Raw genomic sequence first — 19766 nt, 5'->3', positions numbered from 1 at the left:
GCTGTAGGAATTCCAACACCACCCCCTCGTGTGCCACACAAACAAATAACTCAAGCGGGGCTAATGCGAATTGCAACAACTTTCTCTTTTTTAAAGATGATTAAAGTACGGCCGCCGGTGTTCGGTCCACTGCTGGATGAAGGCAACTCCCTCCCCCCGTGAAACAATACACAGAACGGCGACTTTAAACGGTTAGTTAAAGTGTCAACCAAATGCATTCGAACCTTTTTCTTCTCAACAAACCCCGGGGGGAGCCTCCGGGAGCAGTAAACCGCCGGCGGCGGTCGTCTTGAGCTTGTGAGGGCGACACGAACGACGTTTGACTCGCGTTAATATTTACGTCTTTCAAACAACTAAAAAGTTGAAGGTTTCAGCTACGTCGGACGTCTTAATTTTGTAGTAAATAATTTTTTTAAAAGAAAATAAAAAAAACGTCGTGACAATGAGAATTGTTAGTAACTTTGTACGAAATGTAATTTTAATACTGTTTTAGAATTTTTTAAAAACTATTTCACAACAAAAACAGAAACCTGAGGCGCCGCTCCGCTACGCGTGGCCGAGTCGCGGGTGTCTCTTTTGAAGGACCCCGACCGGCTGGCGCCGCTTTCAGATTTCATAGCGCGGATAGGCGGCAGGGGAGCGACGTCCGCGCTCGCCCATTGGTCGAAGGCGCGTGTGGGGGGGGGGGAGTGGGGGAAAGGAGACGCGTCGGCCAATGGGCGCGCGTCTGTGACCTCGCCGTTGGGTTAATCCGCGCTATGAAATTAAAAGGGGTCTGTTAACAACAAAAAAACACGCGCGCACAAGTTTTGGTTGTCCGCGGCGATGCCTGACAAGAATGGAACACAAAGTCACAGAGCTGTCAAAGCCGTACGGTTTAAACACTTTCCTGCGGAGGGAGTTGGTAGGAACGTTAGGTTGCTCGGTCAATGGCCAGGGTCAACGGCGGCGTGGTGTATTCCGCAAATATGCCCGACTGTGAGGGCGGGCACAAGCCGGCGTGAGTAGGTTAGACGTTGAGTTTTGTAAGGGCACCACGGAGTGATCAGCCCCTCCCTTCCCCACCCAGCCCCTCCCCACCCTCCCCACCCAGCCCCTCCCCACCCTCCCCACCCAGCCTCTCCCTCCCTCCCCACCCAGCCCCTCCCCTCTCCACTCAGCCCCACCCCTCCCATTTTTGGATGCACGACGGACGGACACAATAATCCCCTGTGGGCTGGTGGAACCAGTGGGTTCCTACCAGTATTAACATCGTATTTTTTGGTCTGCAATAAGGTAACCAGCACTGGTAAGGGGTTGACAGGCGTGTAGTGGTGAGTGTAGTGGTGTGTGTACTAGTGGTGAGTGTAGTGGTGGTATTTGTCTATTTGTGTTTCTCCCTTGTGATGGGACTTTGCAGGATGAACGTTGAGATTTAAAGGGGCACGGGGTGACCAATAATGTCTGAATTGGTCTGTAATAAGATAGGCAGCATTGATAAGGGGTTGACAGGTATGCAAATACTGTCATGAAATTAAAATAATTACATCATACTCAAGTACTATTATTTAATAATATGAGTTTCCTGGCTGGCTGCTGGCTGGGCTCCTCTCCTCCCGAAACAATAACTCCATTGTTCGTGGCTGCGGGCTGTTGCCACCGAAACTAGCTGGGTAGCTGGCTGCACGGGATTTTCCTTGTAACAAATGTGAGTTGTCCGGAATTCCACAAGTAATGCATTTTAATTGCATTTAATTACATTTGTGCAGATTTAGAAATGGTGGTGCAGTGGCTCGTGCACTGGGCATTTCTGGTGACCTGAGTTCGATTCCCGGCCACGGCTAACATCAGTAGCGAATGGTGATGGTGAAGTCTGGTCACACCGGCTGACGCGGCGTGGGGAGGCCTTCATCCAGCAGTGGTTTGACAAAGGGCTGAATGTTTATTACGTAAAGATTCAGGAGGTAAGGGTGCAGCCCTGCAATTTCCTGCTCACACCAATGCTGATGGAAAAGCCTCTTCTAGAAGGAGCTCTAGAGATCCACTATCTTGTCGGTGTTTTGGCCTACTCTTCCACGCTGGCCAGACGTCTTGGAAGGGGTGGGAGTACGTACCCACAAATTTATAAGTCCAGTATTTGTGAAAATTCCACATTCACATGGCAGGACCCGGCACATCCTTGATTACATGAGCACAAGCAGCCACCGGTGTGTTCCCTTGCCCTGGACTCAAAGATCTCAGTGGCATCGCAAACGTAATTCTGCTCGGCAGGAATTGCATGAGATGAGACATTTTAAATTAAAGTGTTATTCAATTACCGTAAGTACTTTTCTCGTAGTACCCATATGGGGGCGCTGTCTCACTTTAACCGTCACCTATTAACTCTTTAACTATTTTTAACTAGAGAACGACGTTTAGGACTAAGCGGTTGATGCTTGCTTCGTTGGCATATGTCTGCGTTTGATTTCTGCGATACAAGTTTCAGAAAATATATTATCTTTAAATGAACTGGCGACGTGGCCATGGTCACGTCCGATGGGGCATTGACCGCAGTAAATGCTAGAGCCGAATAGAGAAGGCTGCGAAGTCAGAACAATTACGAGAAACACAAAGGATACCAAACAACAGGTTCGATAAACCGTTTGTTTTAGATATCTGACAAATTGGAAAAAACAACAGAATATGGAGTAGAGTGAGAGGGGAGAGGTAGGAGAGTGCGTGGAGGGGAGTGGAGTGAGATGAGAGGGGAGAGGTAGGAGAGTGCGTGGAGGGGAGTAGTGTGAGATGAGAGGGGAGAGGTCGGAGAGTGCGTGGAGGGGAGTGGAGTGAGATGAGAGGGGAGAGGTCGGAGAGTGCGTGGAGGGGAGTAGAGTGAGATGAGAGGGGAGAGGTAGGAGAGTGCGTGGAGGGGAGTGGAGTGAGATGAGAGGGGAGAGGTCGGAGAGTGCGTGGAGGGGAGTAGTGTGAGATGAGAGGGGAGAGGTAGGAGAGTGCGTGGAGGGGAGTAGAGTGAGATGAGAGGGGAGAGGTAGGAGAGTGCGTGGAGGGGAGTGGAGTGAGATGAGAGGGGAGAGGGAGGAGAGTGCGTGGAGGGGAGTGGAGTGAGATGAGAGGGGAGAGGTCGGAGAGTGCGTGGAGGGGTGTAGAGTGAGATCAGAGAGAAGACTGTGTGGATGGGAGTATAGTCGAGAGGCAGGCAGGGGTAAGTTCATGAAGGATCTGCAAAGGTGGTGATTTAGATATTGATCCATTTGGATTGGGAGCCAGTGGAGGAACGATCGGAGTATTGGGGCGATGTGGTCTCTTTTACGGGTACGGTTGAGGGTTCTGGCCGCGGCAATTTGAATCATCTGGAATTCATAGATGAGTGATTTGATGAAACAGTTGCGGGAAATGATTTCACGCGTGGGGTGAACCAGTTGGCTCATCATTCGTCCCAAGACTTTGCTTTAAGAGCCCTCTAGCGGCACCGCGCATTAATTTTAAATGAGCCGGCTATTTGAACTGCGGTAAATGTAGCCGAGTGGCGGTTAGCGAGGCACGTGGCCTGCAATCCAGCACTGTGGAGGAGAGGGGTTTGACGATCATTCCCCGTTTAGACATCCAGGAGGTGTCATATCGTGGCCCACCGGGAGAAGGTGGTCCAGCAAAGTATAGAGACTAATATCCATCTAGATTTTAAGCTTTCGTGACTGCAAGGATTCATATCCTTCGGTTTTTTCGGTAAAATAATTTTCAGGGCCTACCTTGGCTCCTCCCACCCTCAACCAGTATATATACAAGGACTGTTTTCTTGGAATTTTCTTGGAATTTTTCTCACTTGATACAGCTATCGTGCTGTGACGGTTCCACCTGAAGACGGAAGCTTGTGTTGCCTCCGAAACGTCGTGATTTTTATTTTATTTTTATTTTACTTTTATTAATTTTAATTTTTTACCTACGTGACTTTACCGAAAAAACCTAAGAATATAATATCCATCTGTCCCTTCTGTCTGGGATACTAATGTTGCCCCCACGTAGGCTTTGGGTTTCCTCCGGGCGCTCCAGTTTCTGCCCACGTGCGTGAGCATTCATCGTTAATCCTGGACCGGTCGTGGTCCATTCCTGGTCCAGTCCCGGACCGGTTCTGCCCCTTGGTGTAGAGGAGAAGAGGAGGAGGTCAGCCCTGCTGACGAGGGTGGGAAGCCAATCGAGGCCCACTGGGCTATGTGGCTCTTGTTTTCACAAGCGACCTGGCCACAAATGATAGCTCGACGAAGTGGCTTACATTTTCATTTAAAGCTTTCGTGACTGCAGGGATTCATATTCTTGGTTCTTTCGGTAAAGTCACGTAGAAGGAAAACAATAAAATAATAATACAAAATATAAAACAATAAAATTATCACGATGTTTCGATTGCAACACAAGCAATCATCATCAGGCGTGAAAACCACAGCAGAAAAATTTTTCTGTGGTAGAAACATTTTTTTGCTGTGGTTTTCACACCTGATGATGATTGCTTGTGTTGCAATCGAAACGTCGTGAGAATTTTATTTTTTATATTTTTTATTTTATTTTATTGTTTCCCTTCTACGTGACTTTACCGAAAGAACCAAGAATATGAAGTGGCTTACGATAAAAAACCCACCCTAGGCCGACACGCAGTGGGGATGCCTTCATCCAGCAGTGGAGTGACAAGAGGGCCCGCAGTTGATTTGATTATATTAGGCGGTGACGGTTGCCTCGTGGTGTATCGAGTTCGCCACGTTCTGTTGCAGATATCCACGGTTCGAATCTAGCAGCCGCCCTGGTTATTACTGCGTCGTGTGTAATACTCGTAATAAAACTCACAGCAGACATTTAGAAACATGCATTTAGATAATTTTGCTGCTATACATTGCCACGTGATAATCCACTTTGTTGAGCTATCATTTGTAGCCAGGTCGCTTCTGAAAAATAAGCTAATAGTTCAGTGGGCTTTACCTGGTAAGATTAAAAAAAAGTTGTATTCGCACGTTTTTAAGTGATTTGTTTACCCTCCCGATAGTTTGCATTCCGATCGTGTTTTTGCATTGTTTGTTGTTGAAACGTTCTGACCCGCCCATACTGGACATGTGTGAAAAAGAGCGTTATAGCTCATCGGATTCCTCCCAGTATAAATACATATCCTGATTAAAGATCCCGTGATGTCAATCGCAAGAGTCCTCGTGTGCCGGCGTCAGGGTCCAGATTTTGGCAAATTCAAAAATTACTCATTTGGGATCGCACACACACACATATACAGCAACAGCAATCATCAAGCCCTACTGTCAGACGAATGCCCCCGGTCACTCTTGCACACGTGGGACTCATGGTCCCTTGAGTTCTCACCCGGTGCGAAACAAGATGAACCTGAAAACTCAGAACTTGAAACTTGTTTGACAATTTCTCAAATATCGGCTTCCGTGTCGTACACAACAGGCGCACAGTGTCTATTTTGTTCATTTTTATTGTTTTTTAACACAAGCACATATCGGTGAACGTTCATAACACGATATGTGAACATCCTTGCGGAGGGCTTTCGCGGCTGTGTCGTATAGCTCGCTCCTCTCTCTCTCTGTCCGGTGTTTCTGGGTTTGTACTAACCTCATCGCGTGCTGGTTCGGCGCGGTGTCCGGCGGAACCTCGGACATTGTGCCGAACAACACGCGGTAGGACCCGAAAACAACATCGAAGATTTGGTGATAAATGTGACGATCATGATTACAAAGTGTGGCTGGCAATTATTTTAATCGAAGGTGTGGCGGTGGGGGTAGGTGGGGGAGTGAAAAGTGCCGATTAATTCCACCTCACGACGCGCGATTACAATTTCACAGTGAATGCGCTAAGCAGCGGTGTTTGGGTGAACGCACCACGTATATACACAATGCCCCGCGCCTCGGATGGCATCCGGGGTGGAGCGGTGGCGCAGCGGCAGAGGTCGCAACCGGGTACCCGATACCCGTACCCTACCCGTACCCGGCCGGGTAGGGTACCCGTTTGCGACCCTGGTGCGGCCGGGTACGGGTAAAGAATCAAAACCCGTTGGCGACCTCTGCGCAGTGGTTACCACACCGCGCTACGACGCTCATGAGCCCAGGAGTTTCAACTCCGTACAGAGCGGTAAATTAACATCGGTGGCGAGCGATGTGGGAACGCGCAATGGGCCGGCCGGCGGGCGTGGTGAAGTATGGTCGAAAACCATCCCCGCTACCGGCACGGCGAGGTGACATTTTGGAACTGCGACGCTGCCCAGCAGGTAGCTTTGCCTCCGCCCGGAGCAGAAGATTCGCGGTTCGAACTCGGCAGGCCACCCTGGTTAATGCCGTGGTATTAACCGCAAAATACAGTGGTAGTACTACGCGCCGTCCGTTGCACAGTGGGCTTTTGCAATTATCCCTCGACGTCACTTTGAAAAGCGCGGGCCGTTTGCGCACCCGTGGTCAAAGTCCAAAATTGCAACGACAAAAAATGCGCGGAAAAAAAAATGACACCGCAAAAAACTCAGTTTGAGATTACACGCGGCAACATCGGCCCCCACTGCGCCGAGACTACTGCCGGCCTGAGTCTGCGAAACACAGCGGCGTCTCTCCTCCGCGGCGATCGCACCCCGCGTTCAAATCATTGCGCGAATACCAAATGCACAAAATCGTAGTAATTCATTATCACCAGAGTAGATAAACAAAATAGCGAAAATTTCAGCTGCATCTCAACGTATATAGGAAAGCACGTTTTCTTTCCCTCTAACACGGTTATATTTGACCGTACTCTAACTCATATTTCGCGTTGGCACTTTGCTAACGCACGTGACAATTCCCCCAAAACCTCGCGCGAGCGCTTCGGCAGCTTTGGGCGACGTCCCCTGCAGACACGATGACCTTGAAGTCCTCCATTCATTCATAAGTCCTCCATACATTTAGAAGTCCTCCATTCATTCACAAGTCCTCCATTCTCCAAAATAGACGCCTTTGGGTTAGATCGCATAAATATGAAGGCGCCGTTGAATATAAATGCATCGTTTACGCGACCTAACCCAAAAACATCGATTATATGATAATATTGGTCGCGAAAGCCTGCGTGTTGCAGTCCTCCATGTGACGTTCTGTCGTGCACGCAATGCATATACAATCTATATATATACATCACCGTAGCATCATTCAAACTCCAACAAGTCACACGTAGGTAAGAGCGTCAAGGTGCAGTCCCTGCATTACAAGTGAAGTATTTTGGCCGATTCTAGATTTGAAGCTTTCGTGACTGCAAGGATTCATATTCTTAGGTTTTTTCGGTAAAGTCACGTAGGTAAAAAATTTAAATTAATAAAAGTAAAATAAAATAAAAATAAAATAAAAATTACGACGTTTCGGAGGCAACACAAGCTTCCGTCTTCAGGTGGAACCGTCACAGCACGCTTGCTGTATCATTTACTTGATACGGAAGCTTGTGTTGCCTCCGAAACGTCGTGATTTTTTATTTTATTTTACTTTTATTAATTTAAAAAATTTTACCTACGTGACTTTACCGAAAAAACCTAAGAATATTTTGGCCGACTCAGCCACGACGGAAGAGTTGGGTGTGCTGCACTCACGCGTCACACCCCAACGCGCGTGTCCTGCAGGTCATCGACGGACCGCGACCGTTCCCATTTTTCCACATCGCTGGGTGTGGGACAGAGGCGGCGGGGCAGGGAAGAGAGTCGGGCGGGCGGGTGGGCGGGCAGGGGGGTTGGAGAGGTTCAAGAAACTCGCCACCATCGTTTCGACCGCTTCGCCGGGAGACGGAATCGACCCGGCGGCCCCCTGGATCGCCGTTCCGAGTGTGCGAAGCTTTACTCCGCCGTGACGGCGGTGTCCCAAGCGATACGTTGTTTAAACAATTAAAAAAATGTGCCCGTGCTCTCTCTCTCATGCGTGCAGCGTGCGCTTTACACGGACAGACCACCGCAGACGTTTCCGGCTCGCGTCTGCGTTGCGTGAACGTGCCGTGCCACGGCAGTGTGGTTGGCACGGACCCCCGGTGCCAAAGATCGAAAGAACACCCCACCCCCCACTCTGTTCAATGCACCCCCCCTCACACCCCCGACCCCCCCCCCCCACCCTTTGTGTAGCCCGGCGCCCGGAACCCCTCCACCACGTGGTTCTTCGGTCGGTGCGACTGCACCGCCTGCGCGCTCGGGCAGCCGATCCCGTTTCGTTCCGAACGCAAAACCGACGGCGACATGTAAAGCGGCTCCGGCCTCGGAGAACGATCCGCAGCGTTCGCCTTGCCCCGTCTCACACGCGCGTCCACGGGGAGTCCTGTGCCCACCCCTCCCCCGCCCCGGTGGCTGTCCATCGCTCGCGCCGGCGGGGCCGACCGGCGGTCCGGTGGGTCGTCGCTGCCGCTGCGCGGGCGGCGAATGGGAGAACGGACGGAGCAGTTCAGTGCCCGGCCGCCAGGAACGGCTGCAGCGGTTCATCGACCGCCGTCGCCCGCGAAGATAACGACGACGAAGAAGACGACGGTGACGACGACGGCGAGGCGGGCGAGGCAGGCGAGGCGGGCGAGTCGCTCGTTTCGGCGTCGCTGCCGTCGCGCCCCGGCGAGCCGGGCCGCCGCCGATCGGCGAGCGCCGGTGCCGCGCACCCTCCGATTCCGGAATCCTCGCGTGCCGGCCGCGGGAGCCGCTGCGCGTCGCTCGGCTCGGACCCCCCGCCGGCGGCCGCGCCGCACCCTCGCGCCGTGCTCGCCCGCTCGGGCTTTTCGCGCACGCACGACCCGTAGGTGGGGTTCCACAGGCTGGTGCTGTGGCTCTTGGTCAGCTTCCCGGTCGAAACCACGGCGGCAGTGGCGGTGGCGGCGGCGCCGACTCCGGGATGCGCCGGTGGCGCCGGTGGCGCCGGCTGGCACCAGGCGCCCATCTCCGTGTACTCGTTACACGAGTGCCGCGGCGGCCTGCGGGGGCCCTCGGCCTCCCGCTCGCAGCCGAGGAACGCGGTCGAGGATTCGTCGTCGTCGGAGGAGGAGGGGGCGGCGGTGGCTGCGCCGACGCCGGAGACGTCGGCGCCGGCGTCCCGGAGGTAGAAGCCGGTGGGCTGCATCCCCCGGGGCCGCCGGCGCGACCCACCGGCGGGGTCGGGGCGCGGGGCCGGGGCGCCGAGGGGGCGGCGAGGCAGGAGGGGCTCCGTGGGGCCGCTGGGACGGCCGGCCGGGGCGTCGCGAGGGACGTGCAGCAGCTCCATCGGGAGAGGGGAGTTGATCACGTCCGGATCCTAGCGTCCACAGAGATTGGGGGAGAGGCAGGGAGAGGTAGAGAGAGAGAGAGATGGGGCGACAGATACATCGGCATTCGTTCACTGGGAAAACCCGACGAGGTATTCGTCATCGTAGTGACATTCAGCAGGATGTCCGACGTTTCGGCATTCGGCTTTCATCCACCCACTCACCCACCCACTCACCCACTCACTCACCCACTCAATCACGCACCCACCCACCCACCCACCCACTCAATGTAGCATGTAATTATCTATGTTTATAATTATGACTGCGACAGCTCTTTGAGTGGCAGATTTGTGCCAGAGAGGCACAGCACACACGTGTCTGTTAGTGACACAACAACAAACTGGGCTTGACTTGACTCACTCACCCACCCACTCACTCATCCAGTTACTCACTCACTCACTCACCCATCCACTTATTCACCCACCCACTCACCCACCCACGTCCTCACTCACCCACCCACTCACCCACCCACTTACTCACCCACCCACTTCCTCACTCACTCACCCACCCACCCACTCACCCACTCACCCACTTACTCACTCACCCACCCACCCACTTACTCACTCACCCACCCACTCACCCATCCACTTACTCACCCACCCACTCACCCACCCACTCACCCACCCACGTCCTCACTCACCCACCCACTCACTCACCCACCCACTTACTCACCCACCCACTTACTCACCCACCCACTTACCCACCCACGTCCTCACTCACCCACCCACCGACTCATTCACCCACCCACCCACCCACTCACCCACCCATTCACCCACCCATTCACCCACCCACTCACCCACCCACTCACCCACTCACTCACCCACTCACCCACTCACTCACCCACTCACCCACCCACTCACTCACTCACTCACCCACCCACCCACTCGCCCACCCACTCACTCACCCACCCACCCACTCATGCACGTGTGTGCGTGTGACACAACAAGACACTGGGTTTGACACTGGCGGCGTCCCACACCTGCGTGCAGTACTCGATGCGCTCCAGGATGGAGGCGAAGTTGGGGCGGTCCTCGGGCCGCTGCTGCCAGCACTGCGTCATGATGCGGTACCTGCCGACGAGGTCACGACAGAGGGGGGTGGCGCAATAGGTTACGGGGGTCATCAGGGGTCACGGGCGCGTGCCGAGTCGCGAGGTGACTCGGCTCCGAGTTGAGGGAGCTTACGAGGCCCGCCCTGGGTTTTCCGCTTGCCCTGGGGACGACGCATGCAGGTGGAGCCATTGATCTTATGGAACGCAAGGGAAGCGTGTGGTGACGATGATTACGGTGATGACGACGACGATGATGATGATGAAGCTGCACCGGCGCTGGGCTCCACCACACCAGTTCAGCTTGGAAGCTGCGCGGGCCGCGTGCGTCTGACTGGTGGAGAGAGCGCTGCTGATGATGCTGATGATGATGCAGCCACTGCCATCGCCCTCCAGTTTAGTGGATCTCTATGCAAGTGCCTGGGTCTCTATGGGAGTGTATGGGTCTCTATGAGAGTGTATGGGTCTCTATGAGTGTGTATGGTCTCTATGAGTGTGTAGGTCTCTATGAAGTGTGTGGGTCTCTATGAGAGTGTATCGGTCTCTCTATGAAGCGGGTCTCTATGAGAGTGTGTGGGTCTCTGTGAGAGTGTGTGGGTCTCTATGATAGTGTATATGTCTCTATGAGAGTCTATGGGTCTCTGTGAGAGTGGGTCTCTGTGAGAGTTTATGGGTCTCTATGACAGTGGGTCTCTGTGAGAGTGTATGGGTCTCTATGAGAGTGGGGCTATGGAGAGAGAGAGAGGGGGGTCAAGTGGGCTAGGAGAGGGCCCATTCCAACCAATACCAACACAGCCGCCATTCGCCACTAAGTGACGGTGACGTCACCACGGCGCCTGTGCCAGGCCAGGTGCACTTTGATGCCACGTGAAGTGTCGAATTCTCGCTGACAGGAGGTCTCGGGACAGACCCAGGTGCCATGGGTTGACCGACTGAGATGACCGGTAGATGCACCATCTGTAACCCCTACTCTACCAACTTCCTACGTTTTAGCCGCCCGGCGCTCCGCTCGTCGTTGTGAGCGTCGCTCCTCTGCCCTCCGTCGTTGTTGCTGGAGGGCGACTGCCCTCCAACTGCCCAGTAGCAGCAGTGTCCTTCACGAGCCTCCTCTTACACAGAGGCCGATCTTGACACCGCTGGTAAGATCGGCCTCTGTGGGCAGGCAACACGCAGGGAGGTCGGGGAGACTCACACGGGGCCCGGGCAAGAGCCGGGCGGGTCCATGCGGCCTCCGCCCATCACGAACTCCATGACCTCCTGGTTGCTGCGGCTGGGGTAGGGCATGAAGCCCAGCGAGAAGATCTCCCACAGGAGAACCCCGAATGACCTGGGCACGCGGGGACACGCGGACATGGACACACAACGACACGTGATATAAAATCCACCTTCACCATATGAACAGGTGCTTACCTCCATTCAACAGGCCTTCGCTGGGTTGCTACTCCAGAGAGTACGGTGATGTGTGTGCACGTTTGAGCGAGCGAGCGAGGTGTGTGTGAGATCGAGCGGGGAGCGGTGACGCAGTGGTTAGCGCTACGCTGCGCCACAAACCCGGCCACCCGAGGTCGATTCCCGCTCACGGCCAACACCCAGTGACGATTTATCTGAACCGGTCCTGGGCCTCGCCTGGGTCGACTCAGCCTCAAATGAGTACAGAGTGTGGTGTGTGTGTAACATCGCCACTGGGGAGACAAAGGCGGCCGGGCGTGGAGCTGTTACACCCACCGCCCCGTGCGCAGTACTTGCCCCAAACACTCTGCTAAGGCTATCCGGGGGGGGGGGGGGGAGATCTTTGTCTTTGTGAGATCGAGTGGTAGCCGCGGGGGGTTACGGTACCACGTGTCAGTCTTGGATGTGAAGATGCCCTCGAGGAAAGCCTCCGGTGGCATCCACTTGACAGGCAGCATTGCCCGGCCGCCCTTCCTGTAGTAGCTGGCCCTGCAGGAAGAGTGGACAGGACAGGGAGCGGTGTGGAGGGGGCAGGGGGGGGTGCATCAGTTAATATCCTGAGCCCAGGGCTCCGCGATGTGCTTACGGGGTGTGCCGCTAGCAGTCCGGCATGGTGTCCGACGTTTCCGCATTCGGTCTTCGTCAGTAGTTTGCTGAAAGAGGCTGCCGGCGAGCGGGGCGAAGCGTCGCCGGGCACCGTGCCGAACGTCACGCAGCGGCAGAGGGCGCCGGCGAGGCGTGCGGCTCGAGTGACAGTCCGCAGGGGACACGCGGAGGTTTGTCGTGAGAGTGTGAATTCTTGACGAGTGCGGACAGCTGGGTGAGCGGCTCGAAAGGCCGGGTCGCTGAGCTGGCACCGGCGAGGTCCTGGCTCAGATTGTGGCAGCCGCCCCGGTGACACTCCCGGTTCAGATTCTGGCAGCTGATTGAACTGGGTTCTCAAGAGTAGTGACTGAATCATCATTCAGCATCTCACACCGCAGAGGCACGTGCACAGATTGCGATGTTTCCAGGCAATTGTATGCGCGTATGTTGAACGTCTTTTGCACCGTACATTGACAATCGTGCTAATCGGAGGAGCGGGGGGAAGCACAACAACACGAAGAGCAGTTCAAATAAAATGAGTTTTCAATCTAGATGATTAAAAAGTGCATAGCTCAAGTGGCTTGCTCATATCGGAAGGAAGAGAGCGCCCCAGGCGGTGGCTGTAGAAGCGCATCCGAGAGTGATGCGGTGACCGCCGCCTTTGTTCGACGGCCAGCCAGAAGCCGCCGCTGCCGCTGCTACTACTGTGATGGCGACCGGACGGAGTTCGCGCGAGAATTGACGATGAGCGTTGTCCGTGCGTGCGGGAGGAAGGCCGGGGCGCCGGGAGAAACCACGCGCGCGTGCGCGAGAGGGGGCAACGCTTTATCCCGCGCAGATGGGACAGACGGAGATTGGTCCCCACTTGGCTGCGCCACGCTCTCCCGGGCTCACCACGGTTAGGTCTCACCACTCCGTGTGCGGTGATCCACCATCCCTCGCTGCCTACCACCACAGTGCGCGGATTACAGGCGTGGAGCCATCACCGCCCCGGCTACAAGAGAGAGGATCTGGATATTGGACAGGGGGCGGCCGCATTTACTTCCTTGTGCCAGGGCCCTCTGGCAACCTCGCACGCGCACCGTGTGTGGCGGGCCACACCACCACCCTCACCCCCACACCACCGGACCGGCCGCCACACCGACATTGCGGCCACCACACCATCGCTCTCCCCCTCCACGCCACCAGTCCTCCGGCCACACCACCGCTCTCGACTCCGCACCACACCACCGCCCTCGCTCCTGTGTCTCCTGTGCAAAGAAAGCCTTTCCACGCGCCAATCATCTGATACACGCGGCACAAAGTGTGCACTGTGGAGATTTTTTTTTTTATCTCGCTCCCAGAGATGGGCGCTGGAAATTAAATTGGATGGATATAAAAAAAAACACTTAATTTAATCCGGGAGCCCCCGACCAACCGGAATGAAAAAAAAATGTCAAACGCGCGGAGCACTTCGCAGTCCGCGGTGAACGTCCATTCGCCTTCACGGAAAAAGACCGCGACCTCAAACCGTGGAGATGACACGGCCATTGTGAACCCCTCAACACTAACCCAGCCACCCAACCCCACCCCCTCCACCCCACCCCTCCTCCTTCACCCCACCCCTCCCCCTCCACCCCCCACCCCCCACCCTGCCCACTCCACCCCCACCCCTCCACCCCCACCCCCTCCACCCCACCCCACCCCGCCCCTCCACCCCCACCCCGCCCCTCCACCCCCACCCCATCCCCTCCACCGCCACCCCGCCCCCCGGCCCTAAGGATCCTTCAGGTTCGCTCGTTGTGACCGCGATGGGTCACGCCTGGGGTGTTCCCACGGTAACGGGACGCTTCGAGATGCAGAACCGCACGCGATGGTAATGATGATGATGACGACGACAATGATGATGGGATATGGGATTATTTACCGCGTTACCTAGATTCTCCGCAACGACCCCGGTGATTATTCTGTGCCGTGTGCGACAGAGTTTTGCGTCGAACTAGAACCCAAATGTTAAGGAGAGGCCCCTTGCCTATGCTCACGTGGCAGGGCCCAGACATTGGTTTAAGCAAGCCTGACTCTGCTGCTGATGAGACATCACGTGCCGAAAACCGCACCAGTTTCGCTCAAATTATGAACTCCCAGAAGACTGTGTGGCTGATGGGATGTGTGCAAAATATATATTTTACTGGTAGGAACCCACTGGTTCTACCAGCCCACAGGGGATTATTGTGTCCGTCCGTCCGTCGTGCAGGGAGGGGCTGGGTGGGGAGGGAGGGGCTGGGTGGAGAGGGGAGGGTGGGGAGGGGCTGGGTGGGAGGGTGGGGCTGGGTGGGGAGGGGCTGGTCACCCCGTGGTGCCCTTATAAAACTCAACGTTTAACCTACTCACGCCAGCTTGTGCCCGCCCTCACAGTCGGGCATATTTGCGGAATACACCACGCCGCCGTTGACCCTGGCCATTGACCGAGCAACCCAACGTTCCTACCAGCTCCCTCCGCAGGAATGTGTTACGTGGAGGGACAGGCGTCTTGTCTGCTCATTTCTTTTGAATAATGATGACGACGATGTTGACGTTTCTGCTGCTGCGGATAATGATCATGGTGACAGTGGCGTCTGTGATGATGACGGCTACGACGAAAACTGTGACGGCGGTGATTGACGAGGTAGATGATGATGATACGAACAATTAATTAAATTACGATAATGACGTTAATTAATTGGGTCAGCAGCTGGAGCAGATGGAGGAGATGGGGGGGGGCTTAGACGGGGCGGTGGTGGGGGCAGTCTGAGAGTGCTTGCTTGGGATCGGGAGGTCACGCCGTGGTGAGACAAATGTGGGATTTATCACCGCATAATTAAAACGCTCCTTCAATTATTAATTTTCATGCGTTTGAAAAGGCACGGGCTTAGCTTGACTACGGTGAAATTTCAATATTTAAACAGTAAAAATTAATGTTGGGTGTGTTACATCCATAATTATATTCCAAGTTTGAGATCGGCTTTCTGCCATGAGACAAACTTTTATATTCTCTTTTTTTATTTTCTTTTACCCAGGAAAGCCTCACCGAGTCTCGCCACTCATTTTGAGGAGGGTCCTGCCAAGTGCTTGCTGTTTGCAGTGAACAGCGCATCACCCGGGGTTCAGACGCAGGCTCTATTGTTTCAGACTTGCGACATTTACAGGACATCGCAGTTATATAGACTTGTGTAGAGATTCGTGAACTTGCATAGAGATCTATAGAGTGACACAGAGATCCATAGAGTTACACAGAGATACATAGAGTGACATAGAGATCCATAGAGTGACACAGAGATCCATAGAGTTACACAGAGACACATAGAGTGACACAGAGATACATAGAGTGACACAGAGATCCATAGAGTGTCACAGAGACACAGAGTTACACAGAGATCCATAGAGTGACACAGATCCATAGAGTGACACAGATATACATAGAGTGTCACAGAGACACATAGAGTGACACAGAGATCTATAGAGTGACACAGATACCCATAGAGTTACACAGAGATGCATAGAGTGATACAGAGACACATAGAGTGACACAGAGATACATAGAGTGACATAGAGATATATAGAGTGACACAGAGATACATAGAGTGACACAGAGATACATAGAGTTACACAGAGACCCATAGAGTTACACAGAGATGCATAGAGCGATACAGAGACACATAGAGTGACACAGAGATACATAGAGTGACATAGAGATATATAGAGTGACACAGAGATACATAGAGTGACACAGAGATCCATAGAGTGACACAGAGATACATAGAGTTACACAGAGATCCATAGAGTGACATAGAGATCCATAGAGGGACACAGAGATACATAGAGTGACACAGATCCATAGAGTGACACAGATATACATAGAGTGTCACAGAGACACATAGAGTGACACAGATCCATAGAGTGACACAGATATACATAGAGTGTCACAGAGATACATAGAGTGACACAGAGACACATAGAGTGACACAGAGACCCATAGAGTTACACAGAGATGCATAGAGTGATACAGAGACACATAGAGTGACAAAGAGATACATAGAGTGACACAGAGATACATAGAGTGACACAGAGATACATAGAGTGACACAGAGATACATAGAGTGACACAGAGATCCATAGAGTGACACAGAGATCCATAGAGTGACACAGAGATCCATAGATCAATAGAGTTATACAGAGACTCGTAGACGCCAGCCAAAGACTATCGGCAGTAGGGGCAATTGCAGGACATTGCAGGGTGTAGGGATTGTACAAACGATAACCAGACTAACAAAAACAAAAACTTCATAATACATGTTAATACAAAAAAACGTTAATTGCACGAAACCTACACCAAGACTGAGCGAACAAAATAAACAATTCATAGTTCTTGAGTACAAGTAAGAGCTCAAGGGAGGCCCTGGAGTGGATTTGTGGGCCTTTGTCTTCCACACTGCCGGAGACGCGTCGGAAGAGGTGGGGCTTACCCACACTTTACCCCACCACCACCACCACCGCCACCGCCACCACCGCCACCACCACCACCACCGCCACCGCCACCACCACCACCACCACCACCTCCACCCTCCACCACCACCACCACCAGCACCACCACCACCACCACCTCCACCACCGCCACCACCGCCACCACCACCACCACCACCACCAGCACCACCACCACCACCACCCCCACCACCACCACCACCGCCGCCACCACCACCACCACCCTCCACCATTACCACCACCGCCGCCACCACCACCACCACCCCCACCACCACCACCACCGCCGCCACCACCACCACCACCCTCCTCCACCACCACCACCACCCTCCTCCACCACCACCACCACCTCCACCCTCCTCCACCACCACCACCACCACCCTCCACCACCACCACCACCTCCACCACCACCACCACCGCCACCACCACCACCGCCGCCACCACCACCACCACCACCGCCACCACCACCGCCACCACCACCACCACCACCACCCCCACCACCACCACCACCACCGCGCGTGCAACACGCACCTGTAAATGTCTCGTGCCATCCCAAAGTCTCCGATCTTGGCCACCCTGTCCGGCCCTTTGCAGGTCAAGAGGCAGTTCCTCGCTGCGATGTCCCTGCGCAAGGTTCATTACAAATTAAAAACACCACACCGGGTCAAGTAAACCGACATTTGTCCACTGGCACGTCCGGAGCCGTGCCAGCACGGGGTCATCGTGGCACGGTTGGTTTTCCACTGGCTACGAATTGAAGATGGATCATTAGTCTGCCACTAGGTGCAAGTTTTATGGTGTGGTGTGTCCCGTTCACTTCTGAATTTCGGACCGTGCAAGCGGCTCAGTGTACATTTTATGTAGAGAGGCGTAGCAGCGTCACTCTCTGTAAAGACATTTTACTCATCGCAGAGAACAGTATGATAGCTGGCGTCAAACTGTGACACACGTATGGCCTTGTGGGAGCCTCGGTACCGATACAGTTATTTAATTTATTTTTTTCTTTCTTTCGGATTCGTTTCAATGACATACGCGTACGTTATCGGAACGGAATCAGAAGAAAATCCGATGACGTACACGTCATCGGCACGAGAAAGGATTACATTTGTGGGGTCGTGGTTTTTCCGACCAGGTAGAGCAGCGAACGGCATCGCAATCGAAAGGTCGGAAGTTCACATCCTGATTGAGGGGGGGGGGCTGACTCAGTCCATTATCCCTCCCTCCAGGGTCGATAACGAGTACAACCCGTAAAACAAAGTTTTTCACTATAAATCCTTTATATGCGTGGCGGCTAGAGTCCTCTCGTCCTCTGGCTTGAGATGGCTGCCACCTATGGGTCAGATGATTGTCTGGCAGCATTAAACAATTGGTAATTAAATATTTAAAACATTTTCCCTAAACAGTGTAAAATTTTTGAAATTGTTTTTTCACGAAAATGCATTGTCACGCACAACGAGTCTGTGTGCAAAATGTCAGCTCGATTGGATCACGGGAAGTGGGTTAAAAAACGACCGAAAGATTCGCACGGTCGTAAGCAAGCAAGCGAACTTAATATAAAGGATTTAAAAAGAGCACCAATTTGTAATGGGGAAGTCAACAGTGGATGTCCTATGGCAAAACTCACCCCCACCTCCCCACCATCATAGGAATGTGGAATTTCCACAACTTACTCTGAAGGGCTGTGCACAAGAAACGAGCACCACGTGCTTCGTGGGCTCACTTCGAAATCGACTTTTTTGGCGACTTTTTTTATTTTAAATTTAATTTGGGCCAGGCCAGCTGGCGCCGCCGCACGTGCGCCTGTCAACTCGTGAAACTGTGATCCTTAAATGTGTTATTGTTAGTCGTAATGTTAGCTAGAAACACTCTGCGCTGTCCAGTTAAATAAGCCAAACCCACCGAGCTGCACAGCTCTTTTTAAAGATGCGGCCTGGCCACAAATGATCGCTCAACGAAGCGGCTTATTGTTACTTGGAAATTTATAGCAGCCAAACCCTCTAAACGCATGATTCTAAATGTGGAGGGAAAATTCGGAGGACCTGGAGAAAAATCCACGTGACCACGGGAAGAGAGCGACACACCGCAAACTTCCAATATACAGCAAGCGTCAGGGTCGACATCGAACCCATGACCTCCTGTATACCAGACGAGGTAGTTAACATATATTCTCGCCACCGTGATGATGATAAGAGAGACAACGCAAACTCCAAATATACAGCAGGTGTCAGAGTCGACATCGAACCCATGACCTTCTGTATACCAGGCGAGGTAGTCAACATCTCCTCGCCACCGTGATGATGATGAGCGAGACACCGCAAACTCCAAATATACAGCAAGCGTCAGGGTCGAGACCGAACCCATGACCTCCTGCAGTTAACATCTCCTAGCCACCACAGTTTTTGTCTCTCTCTCCCTTTCATTCATTTGCCAGTTGCCTGGGTGAAAAGTGGACACCCTTTCCCCCCCCCCATTCACGAGTCGCCTGCGCGCCCAGACGAAGCACACAGCACCTGTGAATGAAGTGGCTCTCCTCCAGGTAGCAGCAGCCCTGCGCGATGTCCCGAGCCATCTGCAGCAGCTCCAGCGTGCACAGCGACGCGCCACCCGGCTGGGAGTCGGGGCGGGAAGTGGGGTGGGCGCAGAGACACGGGGTGGATGAGGCGGTGGGTGAGAAGGGGGAGCATGGCTGCTGACTCACAACGCGTACGTACTGTGTGAGTGTCTTTGCGTGTGTGTGTGTGGGGAGGAGCGGTAGTGTAGCGGTTAGCTGCGCTGCGCTACGAACCTGGTGACCCGAGTTCGATTCCCGCTCATGGTCAACATCGGTGACAAATATCTGAACAGGTCCTGGTCCTCCCCTAGGTCGACTCAGCCGAAAATGGGTACCTAGTGCGGTGTATAAACATCGCCACTAGAGAGACAAAGGAGGCTGGGCGTGGTGCTGGCCACCCAC

At 53.7% G+C, this 19766-nt stretch overlaps 2 protein-coding genes across 2 annotated transcripts in view; both read right to left on the bottom strand.

Moving 5' to 3' along the window:
• KLHDC3 (kelch domain containing 3) overlaps window positions 1-581 on the bottom strand; it is a 44430-nt gene extending 43849 nt beyond the window's left edge. Inside the window, exons 1-2 of the mRNA XM_078868187.1 lie at window positions 531-581; window positions 225-294 (exon numbers count right to left, since the gene is read on the bottom strand). The gene's annotated coding sequence lies outside the window, so the exon portion shown is untranslated. The remainder of the gene's footprint in view (window positions 1-224; window positions 295-530) is intronic.
• Window positions 582-8075: 7494 nt separating this feature from the next.
• The window catches only part of LOC144941761 (uncharacterized), a 92122-nt gene continuing 80431 nt past the window's right edge, over window positions 8076-19766 (bottom strand). Inside the window, exons 19-24 of the mRNA XM_078868183.1 lie at window positions 19324-19421; window positions 17345-17437; window positions 12122-12223; window positions 11478-11612; window positions 10217-10307; window positions 8076-9227 (exon numbers count right to left, since the gene is read on the bottom strand). Of these exons, the coding sequence (XP_078724309.1) occupies window positions 8397-9227; window positions 10217-10307; window positions 11478-11612; window positions 12122-12223; window positions 17345-17437; window positions 19324-19421 (1350 nt within the window). The 3' untranslated portion in view covers window positions 8076-8396. The remainder of the gene's footprint in view (window positions 9228-10216; window positions 10308-11477; window positions 11613-12121; window positions 12224-17344; window positions 17438-19323; window positions 19422-19766) is intronic.

This window comes from Lampetra fluviatilis, chromosome 25, assembly GCF_964198595.1.
Source record: "Lampetra fluviatilis chromosome 25, kcLamFluv1.1, whole genome shotgun sequence".
Taxonomy (NCBI): domain Eukaryota; kingdom Metazoa; phylum Chordata; class Hyperoartia; order Petromyzontiformes; family Petromyzontidae; genus Lampetra; species Lampetra fluviatilis.
The sequence above is the reverse complement of the archived record's forward strand: the minus strand, read 5'-3'. Positions and strand labels throughout refer to the sequence as shown.